The sequence below is a fragment of the Muscardinus avellanarius genome (assembly GCF_963383645.1).
Source record: "Muscardinus avellanarius genome assembly, chromosome: 6".
Taxonomy (NCBI): domain Eukaryota; kingdom Metazoa; phylum Chordata; class Mammalia; order Rodentia; family Gliridae; genus Muscardinus; species Muscardinus avellanarius.
Window position 1 is genome coordinate 123589128 of NC_137791.1, and position 19718 is coordinate 123608845.

At 37.7% G+C, this 19718-nt stretch overlaps 1 protein-coding gene across 6 annotated transcripts in view; it reads left to right on the forward strand.

Moving 5' to 3' along the window:
- KCNIP4 (potassium voltage-gated channel interacting protein 4) overlaps positions 1 to 19718 on the forward strand; it is a gene marked incomplete at both ends in the record, with an annotated part of 1202216 nt that overhangs the window by 1150664 nt on the left and 31834 nt on the right. For all 6 annotated transcript variants that reach the window (XM_080697130.1, XM_080697134.1, XM_080697133.1 and 3 more), the window contains one exon: positions 8282 to 8352. In XM_080697130.1, coding sequence (XP_080553256.1) covers positions 8282 to 8352 — 71 coding nt within the window. The remainder of the gene's footprint in view (positions 1 to 8281; positions 8353 to 19718) is intronic.

A 19718-nucleotide genomic window follows, 5' to 3' on the forward strand; every position in this document is an offset into this window, starting at 1 on the left:
AAGAATTTATTTATTTTTTTTTATTTTGCAGTACTGGGGATGGAACCCAATGGCATTCTACCTCCAAGCTACACCCCCAGCCCTATTTTTTATTCTTTATTTTGAAACAGGGTCTCACTGAGTCGTAGAGGGCCTCATTAAGTAGCTGAGGCTGGCCACAAACCATAATCCTCCTGTCTCAGCCTCCCAAATGCTGGGATTACAAGTGTGCACCACCACGCCCAGCTGAATTTATTTTTAATAAAGGAAAAGCTAGAACTTGTTTATCTAAAAAGATTTAACTTATAAAGAGGCATATGTTAATAGCCTAGGAGAAAAGGTGGCAAACACATAGAATTCAAATCTTGAGGGAATCGTGATGGGCTAGGGTAGAGAAGGACACAAATCAGGAGTCTAAGAAGGAGACTTCATCCTGAATAAAGAGGAGACCTTGTAGGCATTCATTTCAACTTTGACCTCTACTTCACAGAGGAGGCAACCACTGCTTCTTTCTGTGGTTATGGTCAGAGAAGACTTGGCCACTGACCTTGCCATCTTTTTAAATGGTTTTCCACTTTAAAGAGCCACCACCATCTCCTGCCAAAATAACTTCAGTAGTCTCTGAGCTGATTTTCCTAATTCTAACACCTTTCCCTCAGCCATGGTCAGTGCTCAGAATGAGACAGAGTGGATCTGCTAAAATGCACGCCAGGTCAGTCACTACATCCACAACCTTTCCTCGCATTGGAGCATAAGCCGTTTCCTACCTTTTGGCCTGTGGGCCAAGACCATGGATTGTTTGTGTTCTATTTTCTTCATGTCCTCTCTTGACTCATTCCATTCTAGCCAGACTGGACCACTTGTAATGACACCCCCTTGTAGTGACACCAGTCATATTGCTGCTGCTAGGCTTTTGGATTGGTTCTTGCATGTGCTTGGAATTCAATTCTCCCAAATATCCATCTCAGTCCATTACCACCTTTGCTTTTAGTCCATACTTTCTTTTCAGTGAGACTTTCCTTAAACTGTGGCCCTTCAGACATCTCCCATCCCTTCTTCTCTTTTGTTTCTTTGTCACACTAAAAACCACCTTAGCAATGTGTATTTTATTTATTTTCTTATTTATTATCTTTCTTTACATTAGAAAATCAGCTTGAAAGGAACATAGGAGTTCTCTGTCTTGTTCATTATTTTATCCACCAGACTTGGAGTTGTGACAAAAAAGTAATAGCATTTGATAAATGCTTGCTGCGTGATGGATGGATGGATGGATGGATGGATGGATGGATGGATGGATGGATGACACCCATTTCACATGGTGGCTATGACTCTACAAAGCATAGAATCTATAAAAGGTATATATATGGCACTTAAATAAAAGTTGTTTCATACAAAAATTAGGCTCCCTTCTATTTTTCAAACCATTTGATTCTAAATATTCCATTGGGATTGATGTAATTCCATACATGGATTGCCAAACTACAAGTTTTTGCTAAAGGTAGCCATAAAGGAATCAAATTAAAATACTGATGAAACACAGGGAGATCCTTTATTACATGGATTTGGATATACCACAGATAACAATTCCCCTACTTACTGCAGTGCATGGGGGATGTCTGTTTCAACAAAACGCTGATACTGGTGACAACATTCAAAGGCAAGATTATGATGAATCCATAGTCTGCATTAACGAAAAATTAATTTGAGTATCATTTAATTATCTCTTATAATTCTAAATTATTTTATACCCATGAAAGTTTTAATAAAAGTCACCATTTGCTATCTACTCAAACACTTGCCAACATATCGATAGGTATTGATATCAAAGCACCAACACAAATGGAAAGCTTGAAGCTACTTTTTGATGATTTAAAATAAAATTATTACATGCTAGGGCTGGGAATGTAGCTCAATAGTAGAGTGCTTGCCTAGCATGCACTAGGCCCTGGGTTCAGTCCCCAGCACTGTAAAAAAAAAAATTATTACATGCTACAAATTGGATGCACTTTCACATTAAAATTTTATCTTTTTTTTGAAAAACAGAATTTCCACATTAGAGAATACCTCCTTAATTCAATAACATCAACTTTGCAAAGGATTATTGTTACAAAATCCAAAGGGCTTTAAGGGCAAAATCACTTTTGCTTCCTTAAATTTTGTTGATTATTTATGTTAATTGAATGCATCGATTGAAAAGTACTAGGCATCATTAAAGGGAATGTGATATTTTAAAAATTGATGACCTTGAATTTTAAAAATTAATATCATGCATGCAAATTGTATCTTGCGGTGTTGCTAGCAAAGGAAAAATGTCCTTAAGGAAGAACACAATCTTAGATGGCAGGTAAATTCATGTTCCGGCCATCCTCATACTTCCATGGGGCCATCATTTATTTAGGTTGATGGTCTGGGAGCAACAGGCTTCCCTCATTATGAGCAGTAGTAATGACATGCCAGTAAATCATGACATCTCACCATTTCCTATGTGAAGATGCTTTGTCTATGTAACAGAGCTGTCTGTGCAATTTGCACTGTGGCACGCTCTGACCCTTTTCCAAGGCTTAAAGAGACAGCATACTAAGCACAAACTGCCTGGTGTCTGGATGTCAGCACAATGGATTCAACAGAGGTGTTCCATAAAAACTACTGTAAAGCAAGAAGGAGGAAAGAGCTTGATGGAGCTCCTGCCTGAATGGTTACTTTTACAATAACAATTAGTGTGTAAACTCTTAGCTCAGTAAGCATTTTTAAATCCTAGGAAGCTTGTAGTTTTCTGGGCTGTTTCTGCTTGTGTGGTAGGAAATTCGCACTTACTGTGACTAAACTAGGCACCTGATTAACAATTATTGAATGAATGAATGAATGAATGAATGAATTCAAGTCAGAGAAGTATGTCAACAAATATTCAAAATTGAGCAAGACACTTGAGTGTCTTTGATCTTGAGTGATCAAGATCAAAATATATTTCTTTAACACTCCACCCACTGAAGAGTTTGTTCTAGGACAATAGTTCTAACAATTTCCAAAAATATTAATGATTTTTTTCTTTTTGTGCTGGGGATTGAACCCTGTGCCTTGCATAGGCTAAGCATGTGGCCTACCACTGAGATACACCCATGGCGTTAGAGGAATTATTGACAGAAACTACTATTCATTCATATGAACTTGACTGGCCTTAGTAATAATGCCATTAATTATATGTTTAAATGCATTAAGCTCATTCTGTATTGGTTGGCGTGGGGAGAAGAAACTCAAACTGATTCCATCCCACAGACCTGGGACATGATCATCACTCTAGGGTTAGCTGATATAATCATTGTCATCTGGAAATAACTATGTTGAAAGCACTGGACTGAGACAGGAGTCCGGAGTTTGTGGCTAGATGGCCATCACTGAGGTGTGTGAACTCAAGTGCTTTATTTATCCAGGCCTCAAGTCATTTCTCCAAAAAATGTGAGAATTAAACCCAAGGAATTCTCAGCTTTCTTCCTACTCTAATCTCTTATTTTAGAGTTGATAGTGGCGTATCTTCATTTATTTATGAATTCTACCATTAAGAAATGAGATGACCTTTGTAAGTCCCTAAAAGTGCTTATACCTGATTTCTATCCTTATTAAAACTAGATGACTTGCTAAATGGTTTCCAAGACTTCAGCTTACCCTAAGAATCCATTAATTTTGTTGCCTAATTTCAAAAGTTCAACACATATTTTCAACCACACAAGGAAAATAATGGGAGACTGAGGTAATATTGGCACATCAGTCTCAGTACCTATTTTTGTGGCATAAGAAAAATATGACCAAAGAAGGGCTTCAGGTCATAAAGTGAGCACATAGGCTGCGTTCTTCATTCACTAATTTGGGCAAAATCTCTAGATAGGTTTCTACAGGTTAACTGCAAACTATATTCTATACTGTATTTACAAAACAGAGGCCATCCTTCAAGCTTTCTATCATACTGGATTCTAGAATCCAGAAATCCAGTTATTCATCCTTTTAATAAATATTTGCTGAGTGCTTAGAAAGAGCAAAGTGGGGTGAAATTCAAACCACAGAAGTGGACACGTTCTCTTTGCTTTAACACACCCACCTCCATGCTGAGCTAGACATCTCAGCATCTAGTCTCCTTCCTCTACTTGTCCAGCTAATAGTATTGCTGCCCTTCTTTAAGAAGTTTCACTGCCTGACAGAAAAAATCCAAACTGCATCAGATGGCCCATTGCCTTTCATGATATAATTCTATGGGTCTTTATTGAGTGTGAAAGTGTATCAGATTAGGACCTCAGTCACCCAAGCACACAATGGAAACTTTACAAAAACAGGAAATTTTTAGGTAAAAAAGTGTTACATCTGTAAATATAATATTTTATTATTTATTTATTTATTTATTTATTTATTTATTTGTTACTGGGGATTGAACCCAGGGTCATTCTACTTCTGAGTTATACCCACAGCCATATATATTTTTTCTTTAATTTTATTTATATGTGGAACATATTGAAAATGGTACACATTTAGACTGTGCTTGATGCCGTCTCTCCTCCCCCCAATCCCCCTTCCCCCTTCCAACAATGAGTATCCAGGTTAACCATGCTATATTCATACTTTTACACATATTTAGATTAACTCCTCCATTAATCAACCTCAGCCTTCTTCCTCTCCTACTCTTTCATTCTAGCTTTGCTGAGATTTCCCCTCCATTATCTGGAGTCCCTATGGTATCCCCAATGCTCCCTAGTTTGGGCATATTAGAGAAAATATATGTCCCTTCTTTTCTGTGCTTGGTTGATCTCACTTAACATAATGTTCTCCAGATCTTTCCATATTCTTGAAAATGGTGTGATATTGTTCTTCTTTATAGCTGAATAGAATTCCATTGTGTGTATTTCCCATAATTTTGCAGTCCATTCATTTGTTGATGGAGACCTAGATTAATTCCATATTTTGGCCATTATTAATTGTGCTGCTATGAACATAGGTATGCATATGTTACTGTAGTTCTCTGATTTCAGCCCCTTTGAAAAATACTCAGGAGTGGTAGAGTTGGATCATATGGTGGATCTATTCCTAGTTTTCTAAAGAATCTCCACACTGATCTCCATAGTGGCTGAACTAGTTTGCACTCCCACCAACATATATATATATATATATATATATATATATATATATATATATATATATATATATATATACACACACGAACCAGGGTCTCACTAAGTTGCTGAAGCCCTTTCTAAATTGCTGAGGCTGGCCCTAAATCTGTGGACCTCCTGTCTTAGCCTCCCAAGAGCTGGGATTACAGGCTTAGGCCACTACACACAGCTGACCACATTTTTAAAATTAGCTTTAAAAAAGGGTGGTTTGATTATGAAAAATGAATAATAATCATAATCATAGCTAATATTTGTTGACTAATAGATGCCAAGGGAAATTGTAAATGTTTTGCATATGTAATATCTCATCTAAATTCACATTAAAACTCTATGAAGTACATATTGATACTGTTATCATTTTGTAAATGAGGAAACTGAGTCACAAAAATGTTCAACAGCTTACTCAAGGTCACATCGTTAGTCTGGTGAAGCTAAGATTCAAGTTCAGGCAGTCTGATTTCACTGCACTATTACTAAAAGCTCTCTGCATGATAAATCTAGGCTGAAAAAGTGTCTTAGTTTATAGGAGAACTTCCAACATACTTTGAAAAGAACAGGAATTCCTCTGAACCACATTCGTGTAAACTTTGAGAGTGTCATTGCCACATGCAAAGCTTTAAAACTAGAGAAAGCCCACTTGAGAAGAATAGTAATCATCATATACCTATAATGTCTTATTTTTTAAATTTTAAAAACATTGCAGACATTGTCTATTCTGAGCCATTTCTTATGGTAGGTTCTGCTAGCTAAATTAAACACATTTTCCTTGATTGTGCAAACAGGGTAACAAGAGACCAGCCTAATGAAGCTCATTATCAAACATGCAAAAAAATTTTTCTCCTCCCCTGAAAATAAAATTAGCATACCACCTTATCAACTCATGTCTCCAGAGTGCACTAAATAGTTTAAGAAAACTGTGAAAAAGTATTGTGGAGAGCAAAACAACTTTGGAAAGAATAGACTGCCAATTCTTGATTGCTCGACAGTGAAACTTCCTAACAAAGCTCTAAGTTGATTGCAATTAAACCGCTGACCCTACCTCCAAAATGATTTATTCTTGCAATAAGTCAATGCTAGATGTACACATTCTTTAGACATAATGATTTTACATATTATTTAAAACCAATTTTGCTGCCTGGTTAGTTCATTGAAAACGATGCTAATGATTCATGTGTTGAAAAATAAGTAGTCCCTCATAGCATATTTAAAGTTAAGAGATGAGCCGGAGTGATGGCGCATACCTGTAATCCCAGCACTTTGGAGGCTAAGGCAGAAGAATCACAGGTTCAAGGACAGCCTCGGCAAGTAGTGAGACTTCAATCACCCTAGAAATACTCTGTTTCAAAATAAAAATAAAATAGGGCTAGGGGTATAGCTCTAGGTTCAATCTCCAGTCCCACAAAAACAAATTAAAAAAATAAAATTAAGAGATGAGAGAAGGTGCCACTGTCATTTAGAAAAAAATGAGTGTATAGAACATTTTATGAAATGTTTGACCTCAATACTGTTAAGCACTGGGTTACAGCACTCAGTAAAAACAATGCTTAAATAGTTCATGGGCCCTAAGATCATAAAGGAGTTTGGAGCTCTTCTGGCAATAGTGAAAATTTTTCAACAAGAGTAGTGATACTACCAGAGCTGATTGGGTAAGGGGACAAAACATAGGGACATCTGCCCACTTTTATTTGAGGAATGCAGGAGCCTACTCCTGCTATGCTTAGTTTCTCAATAGAATCTCAAAAGTAATTTACAGAGTAAAAGCTGAATAGAACTTATATTAGTTCTCAGCAAGAAAAAAAAAAACCTGAAAGTCATAAAGTAGAAATGAGATTTTAACAGAAGATGAAAGGCTAGAACCAATGAGCTGAAAGGTTACCTTATTTTTTTTTAAGATAACAAAGGTTAAGACAAAGGCTAAACTTATAAGAAGAAGCATTTAAAATAATCATGTAAATTTGATCAAGGTCAAGCACAAAAAAGCACTTAGAAATGAAAGCCAGGCATTAAGCAAAGAAAACAATAAAAATACTTTGAAAATGAAAAAGCAGAAAGTTCAAAGATTAGGGAGACAATGGAGAAAAAGACAAATGAAGAAGGAAAAATTAGAAGCATTCAAAGAGGGAGAATTAGATTCCGGGGGCCTTTGATGTCTGCAGCATCCTGAATCATGACAGGAAGTTGTCCATACTTACCCATCACTATCCAGAACCTCAAATCCTACACAGGACCTAGACAAAGTAGGATATTCTTCTTTCTTTCTTTCTTTAATTTTTTTTTTTTTGGTGGTACTGGAGATTGAATCCAGGGGCATTCTACCTCTGAGCTACACCCTCAGCCTTTATTTTAATTTTATTTTTTGTTTTGTTTTGAAACAGGGTCTTGATAGGTTGTTGAGAATCTGATTAAGTTGTTGAGGTTGGCCTCGAACCTGCGCTCCAACTATCTCAGCCTCTCAAGTACTGGGATTTCAGGTGTGTGTCACCACACCTGACTCAGAGTAGAGGAGTCTTGTGGTATTATGCTGCATGCAACTGGGGACCTTAGGACCACTAGATCCTCTTTCAGTATGAATATAGAAACTTTCCAAGTCCACAGTTCATCAGCCAAGTATACTGGCTACAGAAGAGCCTCAGAATATCCACATTTCATAATTACTCCTTCCTCAACTGCAAGATTCTCAACTTCCCTGAGTCTCAATAGTCTTGTCTGAGTTGCAAAACTGATGAAAGCAACTCAGCAACTCATCTCTCTGTCTCTTTACCTGTACTATTATTTTGCTTTTAGATATAATTTCCACCAACCACTATGCAATCTCTAAACTGGCATTACTCAGTCCTCACAGTCACCTCTGGGGAAACTTGTTCCAGTGTCAGTCTTGTCTTGTCACCCAAGATACTCAGATTCGGCATATTTTCCAGCCAGAAGCTCACAGAGAATGTTTGTCACCAGTGTCCTCTGTAAATGTGCTTTACCTCATGAATCTCAAATTACAGTTCCCTGCCAAGACTGTGTGGGCAGCAAGAAAGAAAGCAGAAGCTACAGAGGGTGAAGATAGTTTTCCTGAATGAAGAGAGGCTTGAGCTTCTTTGTTAAGTCTTCTTCTGGCATGACAACACTGACTTAACCGTCTTCCCTTTTCAACATTTCAGATTCTACAACATACGCACATTTCCTGTTCAATGCATTCGATACAGACCACAATGGGGCTGTGAGCTTTGAGGTAAGCTCTACACTCTTTTCTATCTTAAGGCACTCTGGAAAGGTTTCTGGCCTTTTTTTTTTTTTTGTACAAAAGTTTGAAATTGGCGATTTGTAGTTTATAACTGTCCAGAAATGGATTTTCTCAACTTCAGAATGAACTCAGAAAGCAAATGACTTAACTAACATTTACTGAAGCTGCCTGTGGACCAGTCACTTTGGTAGGCCTGTACTGCAGAGGGTAAAGGAGCAAAGTCAAAACCCTGCTTGGAAGGCCAGTGAGTAGAAGAGTCAGACATGGAATCAAATGCAGGAAAACACAGTACTAAACAGGCCTGGCAAGTCTCTAAGTCAATCTCTTTTTAAATCACAAACTTGAAGAGATCTGTAGAGAAAGCATGTAATTTTGTTCATGAAATACTGTATATTACCATTTAGTAAAATGAAATATGTCCCAGATAGTCACATAGCACTTATATAAGAACATCCATCATATATATTATATTATGTATTATATATATATATTATATAGATATGATAATGTGTGTATGATAAAGACATATATCTCTAGAGATGGATATTCACTATATTTAAAGATAATGAGGCCAGGCATGGTAACGTACGCTTGTAATCCCTGCGCTTGGGAGGCTGAGACAGGAGAATCGCACGGGGTTCTAAGCCAGCCTCAGCTACTCAGTGAGGGTTTCAGCAACTTAGTGAAACCCTGTTTCCAAATAAAATATAAAAAAGGTCTGGGAGTATAGCCAGGAGGTAGAAAGCCTCTGGGTTCTACCCCCAGTACCACCAATAAATAAATAAACAAACAAACAAATAAATAAATAAATAAATATAACGAGGCCCCTTATATAATTCATATGATACATAGCAGGTCACATGCAGTGATATATTTAAATCAAAGTGTTAAGAGAATATACCAAATGCTAAATGATCACCTGTTAAGACTGACACCTTTTATATTTGTTAGGAAAACTATGAGTAGAATATATAGCTCATGTATTGGTACATATTCTGAATGGCTGAGTTTGGTCTCTGGGCAGTAGAATTCTCTGTTATTTATGTTGTAATTCCAGTTTCTCTCAGCTAAATGAGTACCTTTTACTCATGTAGATAGCTATATCTATAGACAGTGGACATGAGATGACATGTCCACTGTCCATAGATGTACATAAGATATACATGATGATAGATAGATAGATCGTCATAGGAGATAAGATGTTGGGAGGGAGAGAGGATGCAGCTTACACATAGGCAGAGATGCCAAGACCAAGGGAAGCAAATAGTGGAAGAAGACCAGCAGACAAAGGGGCTGCAGTGAGAGCTTCAGCATTGAGACTGATGGAACTAATCCTGAAAGAAACAGCAGAAGCTGGTCAAGAGAACAATGACTCAGGATGGGAAGCAGTGGGGTGAGGCAGAGGTCCAGCAGAGTGGTCCAGCAGAGCATTTCTGTCTCAGGAAGGAAGAGAAAGCATTTGCAAATCATCTGGAAGACAGCATGTAAATGAGAGGACCAAGAGGGAGGTATAGGGAAGGAAGCAGGGGCCAGGGCCCACATGCCTAGACAGAATGCTGAGGAAGGAGGTTCCACTGTCTTGTGAGCAATGAGGAGGCCTAAGGACATGAACGCAGGGGTGTTCATGTAGCTGAGTTTTGTTCCTGGAAACAAGGAGTACAATTACCAGGTACTTATTCTAAGAGTCCAGACAGGAGAGGGACCCATGGAAGATTGAACTATGGTACAGACATTGAAGATGGGTGGGATGATGGCAGGGACTATCAAAAGACAGTCAAATGAAATGGGTAAAATTTTTTTAACAATCTGTCATGTTTAGTAGGAGAAATGCTCATTTGCGGAGCTCTCTGTATACAAGGGCTATTAGAGAGGATGGAAAAAGAAAACTGGAGCCTCCTGGGCTTTTTTTCAGTCAGGGGTCCCCAGGGGAGAATTCTCAGGCTGAAAAAAGTTCCTCCTCACACATATTCTGACCACTTCTTGCACATAGAGTGGAACACGCCTGAAGATTCTTGTCCAGGAATCTCCCCAAATTAGAACTTAATCAAGAAATATCACTGGGAAAAGAAGAAGCTGGTAGTGGCTAGGAAGATATGAACCAAGAAGTCAGTAGAGAAAATGGATTTACCCTGGGCCTAGAGCAAGAGTTACTGTAGGGGAGGTCAGTGTGAGATTATCCTAGATGTCAGTATTCTGAAGCATCTCATCTACAGATGGCAGCTCAGACTAACCCAGGATAATACCTTTGGGTTTGTTTTGTTTTTGGTGGTACTGGGGTTGGAACCCAGGGGCTTTCTACCTCCAGGCTATACTCCCAAACCTATTTTATATTTTATTTGGAAACATGGTCTCACTAAGTTGCTGAGAGCCTCACTAAGTAACTGAGGCTGGCTTTGAACCTGTGTAATCCTCCTGTGTCAGCCTCCCTAGCGCACGGATTACAAACATATGCCACCACGCCCAGCCAGGATAATATCTTATTCACATTTGCTATACTTTATCTACAAGATTCACTCCAGAATAGCTTTAATTCAACTATAATATAGAAGTAAAACTTTGTTTGACCTAATAAAAATGTGTATAGTTAGTTTGTAAAGAAGTGAGAAAAGTAAATACTACTAGTGTTTTCATTACTTGAAGTAATTTATATGACAGATAATAAATTCAAGCAAGGTGTGGTGGTACATGGCTGTAATCTCAGTACCCAAGAGGCTGAGACAGAAGGATTGCAGGTTTGGGGTCAGTGTGTGGTAACATAATGAGATTCTGTTTCAAAATTAAAAAAAAAAAAGTAGGGCTAGGGTTGTAGAATGGAGGTAGAAAGTCCCTGAATCCAATCCCCATTATCACAAAGAAAAAGAAACATACCATCAATTTCTTTTTTCTTTTTGTTGGAACTGGGAGTAGAACCCAAAGGCTTCCTACCTCCCGGCTACACTCCCAGACCTGTTTTATATTTTATTTGGAAACAGGTTCTCCCTAAGTTGCTGAGAGCCTCATTAAGTAGCTGAGGCTGGCTTCGAACCGGTGCGATCCTCCTGTCTCAGCCTCCCAAGCTCAGGGATTACAAGTGTGCGCCACCACGCCCAGCTATACCATCAATTTCTTATAGCACCTTGAATCCAATTATACCTGTAAAATTTGTCTGGTGCTAATAATGAAGAATAATGCATAATAATGCATAATAATACTTATGTAAAATATCAGTAATTATAACAAATATTGACTCTAATTTGGGAAATTGGTTGTAATGGTTATATATGATAGTATGCTGGTATAATGTCTTTCCTTTAAAGGCAACCCGATCGATAAATTAGTCAATGTTGTGTCAAGTCAAATTCAAAACCACATTATTGCAGTTATTTTTAGAAGTTTATTAGCTCCCTGAAAATCTAAAATGCAGAAAGAATTAGGAAAAGAGCATATTGTTAGTAACAACAGCATACTGGGAGGTACAGGAGAGAGAGCACTCGCATTCTAGGATGTGGGGAAACTGAAGTGTTCTACTTCCTCTGCTGAAAGCTGAAGGGCAGAAGGAATAAACGAAGAGCTGTGGCTTTTAGTGAGGTTGGATCTAACTTCCACTTTGCCACCAAGTGTTTGCTAGATCCTGGGCTGAGTATGTAAACACTCGCCTCAGTGTTTATATCAGTAAAATATCAGCAACTGAAGCAACTTCACAGGATGATGTAAGACTGAGAAAGTAATGAAGTCAGTAAAGGGCTTGGCACTGTGCCTGGCACCAAATATGTGCTCAATATTTATTAGATGTTAACAATAACAGCTATGTCTTGGGGGATTTTTCTAATGAAGATGATTAATAATAATAGTGGTCATCACATTATAAAGGAATCTGTCTTAAACATATTCAAGCAAAGGCTAGATGACTATTCTGTTTGCAACATTATGAAAGATAGTTCTGCATCTGCTTATAAGTATTTACTATATTAAGTGCTTAAAACAGCATTAGCAATAAGAGTAGCTATGCAATAATGATGCTAATATTTGCTTAGCATTCATACATTAGGCATTGTATCGAGTGAGTTATATACTACTTATGTATTTAGTCCTTCTAGGAACTTTTATTATCTCCTTTTTAGCAAATGCAGAAAGCAAATCACAGGAAAAGTTAAACAACCATAATGGTCACACAGTTGGAATATAACATACCCAGGATTCAATGAAGGCAATCTGGTCTCAGATTGTGACCAAGTATATATAAACCTTCTATACCATATATACCCCCAAATCTTAAATCCTCAGAGCCTGCTGAGTTGTTTCTTTGTAAGTCTGAACTGCAATAACTTCAATAAGATAATAATTATACTAGTTATTATAATTATGTCTAATTATATCTAATAATATTAGTTCTAATAATAATTAGAACTGCAATAACATAGACTATATTCATACATATATACATATATATGTATATAGATATATAAACTATATATTGTTATAAAGATACATATAAATACTCAGTAATCAAATCATAATATGCTATCTATCTACATTAATATTCTTTTTTCTTCTTCTTCATCTTTTTTTTTGTGTGTGTGGATCTGGGGATGGAATCCAGGGGCATTTGACCTCTGAGCTACACCCCTTGCCCTATTTTTTATTCTTTGTTTTTGAAACTGGGTCTAAGTTGTGGAGGGCCTCATTAAGTAGCTGAGGCTATCCGCGAACCGAAATCCTTAGGTCTCAGCCTCCCAAATGCTGGGATTACAAGCGTGCACCACCACACCCGACTTCCATTAACATTTTTACTGTTATAATCCAAAAGACCTGACCACACAACATAGAAGAAGAAAGATTTATTTGCTCACAGTTTCTTGGTGATTCTGAGTTCAATTCCCATGAAACTGTGGATTATGGATCTCAGGGCATGGAAGCAGGAAGCAGAGAAAGGGAGAACACATGGGATTTACACTTCACATCACAGATACCAGAAGCAAGAACAAGCAATGGGTGGAGGAACCATTTAATCCCCAAGGCCACACCTGCAGGGCTTACTCCATAGCAGACAAACACCACTTCCAACACTGCTACCTTGTTTCCATGAATATAGTGGAACATTCTTTCCCCCTTTTTAATTGGTGGATTGTTGTCATGTATTTTAATGGAGTACAAGATGGTAGAGGTGTACATGCACACATCACTCATTTAGCTCTTCCTGAACTCCCACCCCATTTTCTCTCCCCTCCCTCCTTCTTATGTTTGGCTTAGTGATTGATATGTTTGTGAATGTGTATCATGTACATTAGAGAATTTTCCTTTTTCCCCCTCTCATTCCCCCCAATTAGGTTGCCTTATTTGCTTATCTATGATTTCTATTCCTTTGTCTAGAGTTTTCCCTATGACTCTTTTTTCCCCCTAGTTTCTGCACATTAGGGAGAGCATCTGACTTTTTTTTTAACGTTTGTGACTGACTAATACCACTTAGCATAATGATCTCGAGTTCCATCCATTTCCCTTCAAATGATATAATTTTTGTTCTTCTTTATGGCTGTATACATATCTGCATTCATAACTGCACAATTCACAATTGCCAAACTATGGCACCAGCCAAGATGTCCATCAAGAAAAGAATGGATTACAAAACTATGGGATATGTACACAATAGAATTTTACTCAGCCTTAAGAAGGACAGGAGAACATTCAAAATCCAAATCAATACACTATTTTAGCTATCAGCTAACAAAATCTCTCTTGTTCAGTCAGAGAGAATCTATAGTGATGATTAAGAATGGAGTTGGAAACTATGGCCCAGGAGCCATAGTTTTCTAAACTATTTATAAAACGACCTGCTTGTATAAATAAAATTTTATTGTAACACTATAGATAGATAGATAGATAGATAGATAGATAGATAGATTGTGTATATATCTCATGATTATATTATATAAAATATATTATATTAAAGTACATATGTTTATACATAAATACATATAAAATATGTACACACATATATGGCATGTCTCCATCAGAGTTTACAACATGCTATAATCAAATATGTAATACATGTGCAGCAAAATATCATGAACATGTCAGAGACTGCTGTCGGTCACCAATGTTTCTGTGTTCTTTTTAGTGATCACAGAATTGGTTTACATTTTCAGACCCTATGTACTTAGGAGGGCCATCATTAAGGTTCTATCCATGGAATATGAGTAAAAGTGATATTTTCTTTATTTCTCTTCTTTTTTGTCTTGTGGTACTGGGGATGGAAACCAGGGCCATTATACCTCCAGCTTCACCCCTCAGCCCAATTTTTTTATTCTTTATTTTGAAACAGGGTCTCACTGAATGGCAAAGAGCCTCACTAAATAGAGGAGTCTGGCCTCAAACTCCTCCTATCTCAGCCTCCCAAATGCTCCTGTCTCAATCCTCCTGTCTCAGCCTCCCAAATGCTGGGATTGCAAGCATGCACCACCATGCCAGGCTTTATCTCTCTTCTTAATTTGGAGATCATACAATCGCATATACCAGAGAACCTTGCAACAGAGTGGAAGAAGCCTGAATCCCTGAATGACCACATGGAACATGGCCTCCCTTATTCATATTTCACTGCATGCATGATTAATAAGCGTATCGTAGTCAATGTCACTGAGATTTATGGGTCAGTTAAAGTCCTCTGACCAAAGTAATATATAGGTGCTAGATAGATAATAAGAATAGTTTTGTGACAGTTCTTGGCGCAAAAATTCACCAAATAAAACAGGCAAAGTGGTGCATGCTTGTAATCTCAGTACTTGGGAGGCTGAGACAGGAAGATTTCAAGTTTAAAGATAGCCTTAGCAATAGTGAAACTCTCATGAACCTAGTGAGACCTTGTTTCAAAATAAAAATAAATAGGGCTGGAGGTATAGCTCAGAGGTAGAATGACCCTGAGTTCAATCCTCAGTACCACACTCAAAAAAATTATCCAAATTGAGTTTTAGTACTAAAACTTATCCCCACCCTGCCTTCCCACTGTTTTTTATTAATAACTTTAAAGAATAAATTGCAGATAAAAAATAAACTATTGTGGGGTGTGGTGATGCACACTTGTAATCCCAGCATTCAGGAGAAGGAAACTGGAAGATCAAGGTTCATGGATAGCCACAGCTACTTAGCAAGGCCCTTTTGCAACTCAGTGAGACCCTGTTTCAAAAAATAAAAAGACTAAAAAATTAGACTGGGGTTTATCTCAGAGGTAGTATGCCCCTGGGTTCCATCCCCAGTACCGCAAAAAAAAAAACATTATATATATATATATATATATATATATATATATATATATATATATATAATATATATTATATATAATATAATATATATATATATTACCAACTACATGTTAGAGATAAGGAACCCAAAACTTAGAGAAGCTGTCTAAAATAATTTAGTTAAGTAAATTGAAACCAGGATCGGACCTTAGTTCTACCAAAGTTTCTAAATCCCACCATCTTAATGAGAGGTCAGCAGACTTTTTGCTAAAGGGGTAACTAGTGAATATTTTTGGCTTCCCAGGTCATAGAGTTGGATGCATCTACTCAGTTCTGTTACAGCAGCACAAAGGTGATTAAAGATTAATCCTAAACAAATTACTATAGCTGTGTTGCAAGTAAAACTTTATTTACAAAAGCTGCTAGTGGGTCAGACATGACTCAAGTGCCATAATTTTTTAACCCCATTCTTAATCATCAGTACAGATTCCTTTCTACTGAGCAAGAGACATATTGTCAGATAATGTCCTAAATGGCATTCTATGAGCTTACTACTGAGTATTATCAACAATTTTTAAAATTATCATTCAGTAGTCCATCTCACCCACAAAATCACTGACTACTGACATAATTATTAGCTGCCAAATGACCATCATAATAGATAACTTGTACCAAACATTAACACCATCAGGGTAATGCACACTGCTGAGAGTTTCCCAAATGGCATGATTACTTATATTACTGGGGCTGAGGTAAAAGTGTTTTTGTCATCTAGAATAATTCTGGAATTGCTGCGCCTACTGTACTCCAGGTAACTGATGACCTGACAGGGGAGCTGTCCAGTTCAGAGCTGCAGGAAAATGCCACTCACTGACCATCCAAATGGTGCAGAAGAAACCATGAGTGGCACTCCCTGGAGTTGTGCAGTGGAGACATTATCAACAAATAGCTTTGTCATTTACAGGGCTGATGAAAAAAAATATATTCTATACAGATATCCACTGTGACTATGGGAAAACTTTCTAGAATGAGTCACTTTGTTCAATTAAATGGAAATTTTCTTTTGAAATGTCAGAAATAATTACTTTTAACCATGTTTCCAATGAGTATAGAATTTGATTTCATCAGATCTATGAATTCTTAAACTTTATCTCTTTGGTCTCTCTTTCATGCTCCTCCTTCCTAGAGCACATAGATGTTATTTTTATTTTGTGGCCATTCCAAGGAGCTCTGCAGTTATTGGAGGAGAAGTAGAAGGCAGCTTTAGATGTCTTTTTATTTCATCCATTCATATAGAAAATATTTATCAAGTATTACTATGTGTCAAACACTCTTCAAAGTTCTGGGGATATTCCTTAACCTGGGCCCATCCATCTGCCTCTGTTGAGCCCCAAGGACTATGGTGCTACTAAGTGTCTTCTAGCTGTTGCTTGTTACACTTTCACTCTGTCCTGCTTCTTCCTGATTGTCTGGCCAGGAGAGATCTGGCTCCTCCTTTCACAGCTCCTCTAGCCTGGATGTCATCTACACCTCCTAGAGGACTCTAATGTTCAGTGGAACCTGGGAGGAACCAAACAATTTTTACAAGAGAAATGCATCCAATATATATCTGCATCTGCTCCTATGGTCTGAAGACCAATACCCTTTTTTTCCGGGGGTATTCTACCTCTGAGCTACATTGCCAGACCTTTTTTGCTTCTTACTTGATTTTTTTAAATTTTATTTTTGAGGGTCTGGGATGGAACCCAGAGGCATTTGACCTCCAAGATACACCCCCTGCCCTATTTTTTATTTTTTATTTTGAAACAGGGTCTCACTAAGTTGCGGAGGGCCTCATTAAGTAGCTGAGGCTGTCCGCGAACCGCCAGTCTCAGTCTCCCAAATGCTGGGATTACAAGCGTGCGCCACCACACCTGGCTATTTTTTTAAAAAAACAGGTTTTTTTCTAAGTTGCTGAGGCTGGCCCCAATCCTCTGAGCCTTTTGTCTCAGCCTCCCAAATACTGAATTCATAGTTGTGTACCACTGTACTAGTCAGGATTCACTAGAGTAAGAGAACTCACAGAACGTGTATATGGTAAAAGAAGATCTATCAGATCAGCTTACAGTCCAAAAGAATGTTGTCCCAAGTTGTCAAATGTGCATGGAAAGCTGTAGGAACCAGAAGCTGGTCCAGAGGTCTAAGACCTCTGGAGTCTCATAATTAGAGTGACCACTAATTCAGTCCCAGTCCAAGATGGAAAGGTCAGGAACTCTCCAAAAGAAAAGGAAATGATGGTGACAATCCTGAAGCCTGATATCTCAGATAAGAACAGATGCACTTTCTTCTTGAAGAACCACACCACTTTTGTCTTCTTTTATCCAGGTTCTGCACCTATCAGAACCATGCTGCCCATGTACAGGGCAGGACTTCCCCTTCAATCTGCCCTTACATAAACTAGGCATCTCATCAAAACACCCAAAGTCACACAATTCTGGGTGTTTCATGATCCAGTCAAGTTGACAATCCATCACAAACCACCAAACACAGCCAGTACCCTCTTCTTCAAATTCATTTTTAAAATAATTTTTTAATTTTATACCACTTTTATATTTACAGAAAAAAATCCAAAGATAGTGCAGAAAGTTCCCATGTATCTCATATCCAGTTTCCCCTATTAGTTATGCCACATATTAACAGGGTACACTTGTTTCAGTTAAGGATATAGTGTTGGCACATTGTTATTAACCAAAGTCAAGCCTTATTCATATTTCCTTAGTTTTTACTTAGTGTCTTTTCTGATCCAGGATCCATTAGGATTACAATTCATTTAGTCTCATTTACATTTCATTTAGTCAAATCCATAGGTCCCTCTTGGCTGTGACCATTTTTCAGACTTTCTTCGTTTTTAATGGGTTTGAGGAGTACTGGTCAGGAAATTGTAGAAAGTCCTTCAACTGAGATTTATCTGATGTTTTTCTCATGCTTATACAGTGGTTGTGTTTGGGAGAGGTAGACCACACAAGTGAAGTGTCATTTTATTATATAATGTGGAGAGTACATACTATTAAAATGTTTTATGACTGTTGGTGTTGGCCTGGTCATCTGGATGAAGTAGTATTCATCAGGTCTTCAAAGAACTTGCTCTTTTTTTCACTTATTCGAAACCATACTTTTTAAGAGGAGATTATTATACAAAGTCCAAACTTAAAGCCCAGAGGATTCTGCTCCACTTCCTTAATAGCAAAGAAGCTAATTCATTTGGAATTCTTCTCCTTCTCCCCCATTAATTAATTTTCAGCTGTTTATATCAGTATGGCTCACGAGTATTTATTTTATACTTTGAGTCCTAACCCAGTGTGACTTCATTTATTCAGTTGCTCATGTTGTCTCAGTGTGGCCATTGGGAGCTCTTTCTGCCAGCTCCTGTGTCCCTCTTACGTACCTCCATTAAGGCTGTTTCTGAGATTAAATATGGACCCAAGAGCTTAAGAAATTGTCTGGCACATAGAAATGCCCAATTACTACTAGTAAGTAATGTTTGTGATAATATCTGGTCCGTCTTGGAGAACCAAAATCACTATCTCTCTCAGTCAGTTGTAGAGTTCCTGGGCATCTAAATATTGATGTTCTTCTTAAGCTGATCTTATTTTTGTATATTATTCATATTAGTACATATATCAAATACTGACTCACTCTTTTTAGAAGTTAAGGGCACTTTCTAATTTATTTATGCAGTAATTTAATGGCAAGAATTATGAATTCCTGACAGCTCCAAATGTTCTACAAATGCTGTTAGTAATTGAATTACAATTGCTATGAGTCACTATTCCACTTCACTCCACAAAGAAAGAAAATGAGACATTGCATTTATTTATATCATGCTGTTCAACTTAGCCCATCACTTCAGTTCTAATTAAAATGAGAACAGGAGCTCAGAGGTAGAGGACTGGGTTCATTTTCTATTTCAGCTTGCTCCCTGGCTGCACACCTTGGCTCAACCACTGTCGTGTCCCTAAGGCTCCGTCCTGCAGAGCCCTGGGAAAGAAGACACAAACGCCGAGTCTGTTGATGATGCTTCCTCTTTAATGCTTCCTCCTCAGTGGAAATATATATCAGGAAATATATACACAGCAGGCAAATATATATCAGTCTCATAACCCC